Source organism: Physella acuta, unplaced genomic scaffold (assembly GCF_028476545.2).
Source record: "Physella acuta isolate Inbredline_101_S28 unplaced genomic scaffold, ASM2847654v3 ptg000302l, whole genome shotgun sequence".
Taxonomy (NCBI): domain Eukaryota; kingdom Metazoa; phylum Mollusca; class Gastropoda; family Physidae; genus Physella; species Physella acuta.
In genome coordinates, this window is record NW_026731821.1 from 232,399 (window position 1) to 242,968 (window position 10,570).

General features: G+C 41.4%; 1 protein-coding gene across 1 annotated transcript; it reads right to left on the bottom strand.

Annotated features, from left to right (window-relative positions):
* Positions 1–679: 679 nt before the first annotated feature.
* Positions 680–1,681, bottom strand: LOC131939925 (loricrin-like). The gene has a single exon (XM_059298460.1). It carries the CDS (start codon positions 1,679–1,681, stop codon positions 680–682), a length of 1,002 nt encoding a protein of 333 aa, XP_059154443.1.
* Between the last annotated feature and the right edge of the window lie 8,889 nt (positions 1,682–10,570).

The following is a 10,570-nucleotide window of genomic DNA, read 5'->3' on the forward strand; positions in this document are numbered from 1 at the left end:
TTCCATTGTATACATAAGAGTCTGGCCATTCTGTGGTATGTATAAAATCATTTTATTTTGTAAAGTATTCAAGTATTTTAATGGCTTGTTTTTATTTCATATTCTGAAAAACTTAACCTACACATCACTTGCCATTTATCATTATGAAGTGTTTTATTTTTCTGTTTAATGGTTTGACTCTGATGCCGGCATCATTAACCTGCATATCATGAAAAATCCTAACTTCAACAACCCCTGACTGTTTTTGAGGTTGTAGAACGAACCCCGTAGGTTTATAGGGGGAAAAAAATGGGGATTGAAAATGTAGATAATTTAAAATTGAATCACTTTACTGGATAAAACAAGACGCCGTTTAACAATCGAAAAAAACCACGCAGAAAACACATTCGCCTTCAAAATTTCAGAACAATAAAAACAATGTGTACCGTGTGTTTCAAATACAAAATCGATACATCCTGGATGGTCAAGTAATACTAAAACACAGGATTTTAATATATATTATTAATAGTAAATATAAATACCCAAGTATTTTCTAGACGTCTCCCACATGACTCGCATACACACAGAATTATGTCTCCAACGTAGACCCCCAAATGACTCCCACATAGACCCCCACATGCCTCCCACAAAAACCCCCACATGTCTCACACATAGACCCCCACTTGCTTCCAACATAACCTCAAAATGCCTCCCACATAGCCTCAACATGCCTCCCACATAGACCCTCACATTCCTCGCACAGTCCCCACATGGGTCCCCGAATGCCTCCTACATAGACCCCCACATCTCTCCCACATAGACCCCCACATGCCTCCCACATAGACCCCCACATGTCTCCCACATAGACCCCCACATGCCTCCCACATAGACCCCCACTTGCCTCCCACATAGACCCCCACATGCCTCCCACATAGACCCCCACATGCCTCCCACATAGACCCCCACATGCCTCCCACACAGACCCCCACATGCCTCCCACATAGACCCCCACATAGACCCCCACATGCCTCCCACATTGACCCCCACATAGACCCCCACATGCCTCCCACATAGACCCCCACATGCCTCCCACATAGACCCCCCACATACACCCCCACATGCCTCCCACATAGACCCCCACATGCCTCCCACATAGACCCCCACATGCCTCCCACATAGACCCCCCACATAGACCCCCACATGCCTCCCACATAGACCCCCACATGCCTCCCACATAGACCCCCACATGCCTCCCACATAGACCCCCACATGCCTCCCACATAGACCCCCACATGTCTCCCACATAGACCCCCACATGCCTCCCACATAGACCCCCCACATAGACCCCCCACATGCCTCCCACATAGACCCCCACATGCCTCCCACATAGACCCCCACATGCCTCCCACATAGACCCCCACATGTCTCCCACATAGACCCCCACATGCCTCCCACATAGACCCCCCACATAGACCCCCCACATGCCTCCCACATAGACCCCCACATGCCTCCCACATAGACCCCCACATGCCTCCCACATAGACCCCCACATGCCTCCCACATAGACCCCCACTTGCCTCCCACATAGACCCCCACATCTCTCCCACATAGACCCCCACATGCCTCCCACATAGACCCCCACATGCCTCCCACATAGACCCCCACATGCCTCCCACATAGACCCCCACATAGACCCCCACATGCCTCCCACATAGACCCCCACATGCCTCCCACATACACCCCCACAAGTCTCCAACAGTTTTCCAACATGACCCTTTACGTGCTGCCACTTGCCAAAAACAAATGCTCATCTACACGAACACTTTCATTGGTATGCTCCACTTTTCTTTGCATTTGCCCTAATGGTATCTCGAAAAGCAGTATATAAATCAGTTAATGCCAGATTCTCAATAGTAAAAAGTAGGATAGATATAGAGTTCATATGATAAATAATATATACCTAAACATAAAAAAATAAACCTACAGGTCAATTTGAAAAACTTCATAAAACTTATTACTAAACCCTGATCGAAATTTCTAAATATTTATTACCGTATTCCGTCGCCTAGGTTGAGAAATGTTTAACGGCTGATCAGCAAGAGTTACATGAATGGACCACTGTGCCAAGACTCAATGTAACAGTGTTAATGTGTGGCCAGCGGCGACACACACCCACACACCCACAACCCCCCACACACACCCACACTTACACACACCCATCCCCCACACACACCCACACACACACTACCCCCCACACACCCACACCCCACACCCACACCCACACTTACACACACCCATCCCCCCACACACACCCACACTTACTCACACCCACACCCACATACCCACACACCCCACACACACACCCACACTTACACACACCCGTCCCCCACACACATCCACACTTACTCACACCCACACCCACACACCCACACACCCCCCACACACACCCACACTTACACACACCCCCCACACACACCCACACTTACACACACCCATCCCCCCACACACACCCAAACTTACACACACCCACACCCACACACACAAACCCACACACACACACACCATCTACACAGTTATTTTACTTTCGCCTACTAAACGCCTACCTAAAATATTTCCACAATTTGTACTCTAACTTCAGCTTCAAAACAAAAATTCGTTTTTTATTTTACGGTCTTTACCCTGATTTATATCATATTAATGATATTATTCTATTCTGTTCACATTTTTTTCTCATAAATGCGAGAAAAAATAACAACAGATGTTTCACACACACACACACACACACACAACACAACCACCCTACCATATAACACACTGTCAACCATCCTACCACATAACTTACTGACAACCACCCTACCACATACCACACTGACAACCACCCTACCACGTATCACACTGACAACCACCCTACAATGTTTAACACTGACAACCATCCAACCACATAACACACTGACAACCACCCTACCACATAACACACTGACAACCATCCTAACACATAACACACTGACAACCACCCTACCAAATAACACACTGACAACCACACTACCACATAACACACTGACAACCACCCTAACACATAACACACTGACAACCATCCTAACACATAACACACTGACAACCATCCTACCACGTACCACACTCACAACCACCCTACCACATAACACACTGACAACCACCCTACCACATAACACAGACAACCACCCTACCACGTACCACACTGTCAACCACCCTACCACATACCACGTACCACACTGACAACCACCCTACCACATAACACACTGATAACCACCCTACCACATTAACACAGACAACCACCCTACCACATACCACACTGACAACCACCCTACCACATACCACACTGACAACCACCCTACCACATACCACATACCACACTGACAACCACCCTACCACATACCACACTGACAACCACCCTACCACATAACACACTGACAACCACCCTACCACATATCACACTGACAACCATCGTACCACATAACACACTGACAACCACCCTACCACATAACATACTGAAAACCACTCTACCACATAACACACTGACAATCACCCTACCACATAACACACTGACAACCACCCTACCATATAACACACTGACAACCTTCGTACCACATAACATACTGAAAACCACCCTACCACATAACATACTGAAAACCACCCTACCACATAACACAGACAACCACCCTACCACATACCAAATACCACACTTACAACCACCCTACCACATAACATACTGAAAACCACTCTACCACATAACACACTGACAATCACCCTACCACATAACACACTGACAACCACCCTACCACATAACACACTGACAACCATCGTACCACATAACACACTGACAACCATCCTAACACATAACACACTGACAACCACCCTACCACATATCACACTGACAACCACCCTACCACATAACACACTGACAACCACACTACCACATAACACACTGACAATCACACTACCATATATAACACTGACAACCACCCTACCACGTACCACACCTACAACCACCCTACCACATAACACACTGACAACCACACTACCACATAACACACTGACAACCACACTACCATATATAACACTGACAACCACCCTACCACGTACCACACTGACAACCACCCTAACACATAACACACTGACAACCACACTACCACATAACACACTGACAACCACACAACCATATATAACACTGACAACCACCCTACCACATAACACACTGACAACCACACAACCATATATAACACTGACAACCACCCTACCACATAACACACTGACAACCACCCTACCACATAACACACTGACAACCACCCTACAATGTTCCAACACTGACATCCACCCTGCCACATAACACACTGACAACCACCCTACCATGTAACACACTGACAACCACCCTAGCACATAACACACTGACAACCACCCTACCACCTACCACGTTATTCTTCTTGAAAATAATATTTCCCAATCCCAGGTGAGAGTTTATCTAAAAATAAGTTGTTTGTATACTATTTTGCTATATTTGTGCTGATAATATCCAATCATATTATGTAGCATTTTTGATACACCATGCAACGGTACGACCATGTCATCATCTGGGACTATAGTGACTTTACTGTAGTATTATAATTAGTCGATAGAACAGTTACTAACGTTTAGTAGGTAGACACTAGTCACCAGTTGTTTCTTACACTGTTTTAGTTTAGTTATACTTTCATATTTTTATAATAATAATATGTAAACTATAACAGAAAAATAGTTTCAAATACTGTAACAATGGTCAAGCTTTAGGCTATTGTATCTTAAGTTTACTTACATTAGGCACTTACTCAGTACTTTATACATACATATAATCAGTGTGCTATTATAATAAGCATGTAATAAAGGAAGTACAGTGTGGTGCTACTATTGAAGTAAAACGTGTCATAATGTTATAAAATTATAATATAGTATTAGACTAATGTTTACTAGCTGCTCATTAGAATGACTTAGATATAGTTCTGTATTGATAATAATTTATTCATATAGACATTGTTTGGGACTAATTCGCTTAGAAAGTAGTATAGTAATTATTATTGAAGAAAAATAAATAATAAAATTAGTTATAGGCCTACATAATTAGCCTAATTATTATTTTACATACCGCTACATACCGGTACACATACAATAATAATAATACTATAGGTAGTAGTGGTTTACTTATTTTTACTTTCTCGTATATAAGAAGTAGGCCTACAGAGAAAGTCTTGTAATCTTGCAAAAAATAAATATAAAAAATCGAGATATTTAAAAATCTCGAAGTTTTACAGCTCCTTTAGTCGGATAAACATAATTTTGCAATCTTGTCCGTATGTCTGTGTGTGTGTGTGTGTGTGTGTGTGTGTGTATGTGTGTGTGTCTGTGTGTGCGTGTGTGTCTATAAACACGATAACTTGAGTACCGTTACAGCTAGGTTGATGAAATTTCATATATAAGTATTTCATAAAAATCATAGATGCGTATCAACTTTTGAGTTTTTTCCGATAACCGGAAGCGGAACTTTTTCTACTTTGAATTTTTCAAAAGCCTATAACTTGAATACTATTTCAGATAGATAAACGAAATTTCACATGTAAGTAGAAAATCTAATTCTCTACCTTCTCTTAAATTTTGAGTAATTTCCATTGATCGGCAGCAGTAATTTTTGCTATTTCCGATTTCTCAAAAAAACGCATGTGAACTTATAAAGTACTAATAATTTTCCGCACTATTATGCGCATTTTATTTGGCGTTCACTAGGTGTGCAATTCTTTTTTCTACGAGATTTTATCCGATTTTTAAAAGTTTAAGTATTCAAATGGATTAAAAGCCATGTCTATATCCCGAGTTACCATCTCCTGTTGTTTCATATAAGAAAGTAAAGGGGAGATCACTCCCGGTTTATTATAATAGTAATTAAAACTTTATTTATCAAACTTGAAGTTTTATGTAAGATTAGTGATTGTTTCTTGTGCTGACATTGTTGCATTTATTTTGACAGTATCTCAAGAATAATCTAAATAAAAGTGAAATAGGTGTTATATTTGATTATCTATATATATAAAGCAAAGTGGTCAAGTGCCCGATAGGGCACTTCCCGGCGCCGCAGGCGCGTCAAATTTGGCACGATGGTGCCTTCGGGCAATAGAACACGAAGGCCGGTGACGGTTGGCCGAAACGTCTACGGAGAAGGGGTCAAAACTGACCTCGACTGACCGGCGCCTTATATGGGCTATATGACGAAAAAAAATTTCCTCCGACGACCCCCCTTGAAATTTTGTGTGGTGGTAGGAGAACGCCTTGGGGTGTCACAAAAAACTCGCCATGTCCGGGAAAAATCGGGAAATGGGTCAAAACTGACCAGTTGTATTTCCCTATATAATCTTTGTATTTTATGGGAAAAACAGAGGGTCATTTCAACGAAGACTATAGGGTACTTAAGCTCAGTATATCTGGCTAATTTTTTGCATGCTCCTAGGTAAATGGCTTGACCTTTAGGGAAAACTGACGGTTACACTCAAAGCCCTCGACGAGGGCTAAAAAGTGACCGCGAGTGAAATTCTCTTTATATGAGCTCTATTACGAAAAAAAATTTCCTCCGACGACCCCCCTTGAAATTTTGTGTGGTGGTAGGAGAACGCCTTGGGGTGTCACAAAAAACTCGCCATGTCCGGGAAAAATCGGGAAATGGGTCAAAACTGACCAGTCGTATTTCCCTATATAATCTTTGTATTTTATGGGAAAAACAGAGGGTCATTTCAACGAAGACTATAGGGTACTTAAGCTCAGTATATCTGGCTAATTTTTTGCATGCTCCTAGGTAAATGGCGTGACCTTTAGGGAAAACTGACGGTTACACTCAAAGCCCTCGACGAGGGCTAAAAAGTGACCGCGAGTGAAATTCTCTTTATATGAGCTCTATTACGAAAAAAAATTTCCTCCGACGACCCCCCTTGATATTTTGTGAGGTGGTAGAAGAACACCTAGGGGTGTCACAAAAAACTCGCCATGTCCGGGAAAAATCGGGAAATGGGTCAAAACTGACCAGTCGTATTTCCCTATATAATCTTTGTATGTTATGGGAAAAACAGAGGGTCATTTCAACGAAGACTATAGGGTACTTAAGCTCAGTATATCTGGCTAATTTTTTGCATGCTCCTAGGTCAATGGCTTGACCTTTAGGGAAAACTCTCGGTTGCACTCAAAGCCCTCGACGAGGGCTAAAAAGTGACCGCGAGTAAAATTCTCTTTATGTGAGCTCTATTACGAAAAAAAATTTCCTCCGACGACCCCCCTTGATATTTTGTGAGGTGGTAGAAGAACACCTAGGGGTGTCACAAAAAACTCGGCATATCTGGGAAAACTTCGTAAAGCGGTCAAAACTGACCAGTTGTATTTCCCTATATAATCTTTGTATTTTATGGGAAAAACAGAGGGTCATTTCAACGCAGACTTTAGGGTACTTAAGCTCAGTATATCTGGCTAATTTTTTGCATGCTCCTAGGTCAATGGCTTGACCTTTAGGGAAAACTCTCGGTTGCACTCAAAGCCCTCGACGAGGGCTAAAAAGTGACCGCGAGTGAAATTCTCTTTATATGAGCTCTATTACGAAAAAAAAATTCCTCCGACGACCCCCCTTGATATTTTGTGAGGTGGTAGAAGAACACCTAGGGGTGTCACAAAAAACTCGGCATATCTGGGAAAACTTCGTAAAGCGGTCAAAACTGACCAGTTGTATTTCCCTATATAATCTTTGTATTTTATGGGAAAAACAGAGGGTCATTTCAACGCAGACTTCAGGGTGCTTAAGCTCAGTATATCTGGCTAATTTTTTGCATGCTCCTAGGTCAATGGCTTGACCTTTACTGAAAACTGTCGGTTGCACTCAAAGCCCTCGACGAGGGCTAAAAAGTGACCGCGAGTGAAATTCTCTTTATATGCGCTCTATTACGAAAAAAAAATTCCTCCGACGACCCCCCTTGATATTTTGTGAGGTGGTAGAAGAACAACTAGGGGTGTCACAAAAAACTCGGCATATCTGGGAAAACTTCGTAAAGCGGTCAAAACTGACCAGTTGTATTTCCCTATATAATCTTTGTATTTTATGGGAAAAACAGAGGGTCATTTCAACGCAGACTTTAGGGTACTTAAGCTCAGTATATCTGGCTAATTTTTTGCATGCTCTTAGGTCAATGGCTTGACCTTTAGGAAAAACTGTCGGTTTCAATCAAAGCCTTCGACGAGGGCTAAAAAGTGACCGCGAGTGAATTTCTCTTTATATGAGCTCTATTACGAAAAAAAATTTCCTCCGACGACCCCCCTTGATATTTTGTGAGGTGGTAGAAGAACACCTAGGGGTGTCACAAAAAACTCGCCATGTCCGGGAAAAATCGGGAAATGGGTCAAAACTGACCAGTCGTATTTCCCTATATAATCTTTGTATGTTATGGGAAAAACAGAGGGTCATTTCAACGAAGACTATAGGGTACTTAAGCTCAGTATATCTGGCTAATTTTTTGCATGCTCCTAGGTCAATGGCTTGACCTTTAGGGAAAACTCTCGGTTGCACTCAAAGCCCTCGACGAGGGCTAAAAAGTGACCGCGAGTAAAATTCTCTTTATGTGAGCTCTATTACGAAAAAAAATTTCCTCCGACGACCCCCCTTGATATTTTGTGAGGTGGTAGAAGAACACCTAGGGGTGTCACAAAAAACTCGGCATATCTGGGAAAACTTCGTAAAGCGGTCAAAACTGACCAGTTGTATTTCCCTATATAATCTTTGTATTTTATGGGAAAAACAGAGGGTCATTTCAACGCAGACTTTAGGGTACTTAAGCTCAGTATATCTGGCTAATTTTTTGCATGCTCCTAGGTCAATGGCTTGACCTTTAGGGAAAACTCTCGGTTGCACTCAAAGCCCTCGACGAGGGCTAAAAAGTGACCGCGAGTGAAATTCTCTTTATATGAGCTCTATTACGAAAAAAAAATTCCTCCGACGACCCCCCTTGATATTTTGTGAGGTGGTAGAAGAACACCTAGGGGTGTCACAAAAAACTCGGCATATCTGGGAAAACTTCGTAAAGCGGTCAAAACTGACCAGTTGTATTTCCCTATATAATCTTTGTATTTTATGGGAAAAACAGAGGGTCATTTCAACGCAGACTTCAGGGTGCTTAAGCTCAGTATATCTGGCTAATTTTTTGCATGCTCCTAGGTCAATGGCTTGACCTTTACTGAAAACTGTCGGTTGCACTCAAAGCCCTCGACGAGGGCTAAAAAGTGACCGCGAGTGAAATTCTCTTTATATGCGCTCTATTACGAAAAAAAAATTCCTCCGACGACCCCCCTTGATATTTTGTGAGGTGGTAGAAGAACAACTAGGGGTGTCACAAAAAACTCGGCATATCTGGGAAAACTTCGTAAAGCGGTCAAAACTGACCAGTTGTATTTCCCTATATAATCTTTGTATTTTATGGGAAAAACAGAGGGTCATTTCAACGCAGACTTTAGGGTACTTAAGCTCAGTATATCTGGCTAATTTTTTGCATGCTCTTAGGTCAATGGCTTGACCTTTAGGAAAAACTGTCGGTTTCAATCAAAGCCTTCGACGAGGGCTAAAAAGTGACCGCGAGTGAATTTCTCTTTATATGAGCTCTATTACGAAAAAAAATTTCCTCCGACGACCCCCCTTGATATTTTGTGAGGTGGTAGGAGAACGCCTTGGGGTGTCACAAAAAACTCGGCATATCTGGGAAAACTTCGTAAAGGGGTCAAAACTGACCAGTTGTATTTCCCTATATAATCTTTGTATTTTATGGGGAAAACTGGGTAATTTCTACGCAAATTTGAGGGTACTTACTCTTTGTATAACTGGCTAATTTTTTGCATACACCTCTATAGATAGATGGGCCGTATGGAAAACCTGTTGGTCAGCATTAAAGCCCTCGAAGAGGGCTAAAAATGACTGCGAGTGAAATTCTCATTATACGAAATTTGGTCAATTGGTCTATGAGCAGGGGAGGTAACTTTTTAATGTAACAATTTTTTAATATTTTGTATACTCTTTTTAAGAAAAAACAAAAATCATAAAGTATAGCATTGTTTTAAATGGATATTGTGTTATAAATTAAGTTTTGTATTGTATTGAAATTGTAAAATTAATTGCAAAAGTAATTTAATATAATATTTGATTGATAATTTTTATCAAAGCCCTTTCAGTTCTAATAACATTGCGAGTAATAAGTTGCGAATATTCTATCAATTTATGGGTACTAAAAAAGTACCCCACTGTATAAATTTAGGCCCTAAGCATTTAACATAACAGCCAATCGCCTATTAATTAATCATTCAATTTCTCAACTTTTTTGAAAACCTAAGCGAAGCTAGGCAGTATGCCTAGTTTATCATAAAGTTACTCCTTAATAACCATAGCAAATACTACAGTGGTATTAATTGATTAAAAAAACAATGGTATCATATTTAACTGACATTCTGTCGTGTACATATACTTGCAAATACAAATAAATAATTCTCTACTGTAATAAAATGTGCAATTATACAT

Bases quoted from the DNA above. Each gene is read 5' to 3' on its own strand.
- LOC131939925 (XM_059298460.1), bottom strand. From the start codon at position 1,681: ATGTGGGGGTCTATGTGGGGGTCTATGTGGGAGGCATGTGGGGGTCTA.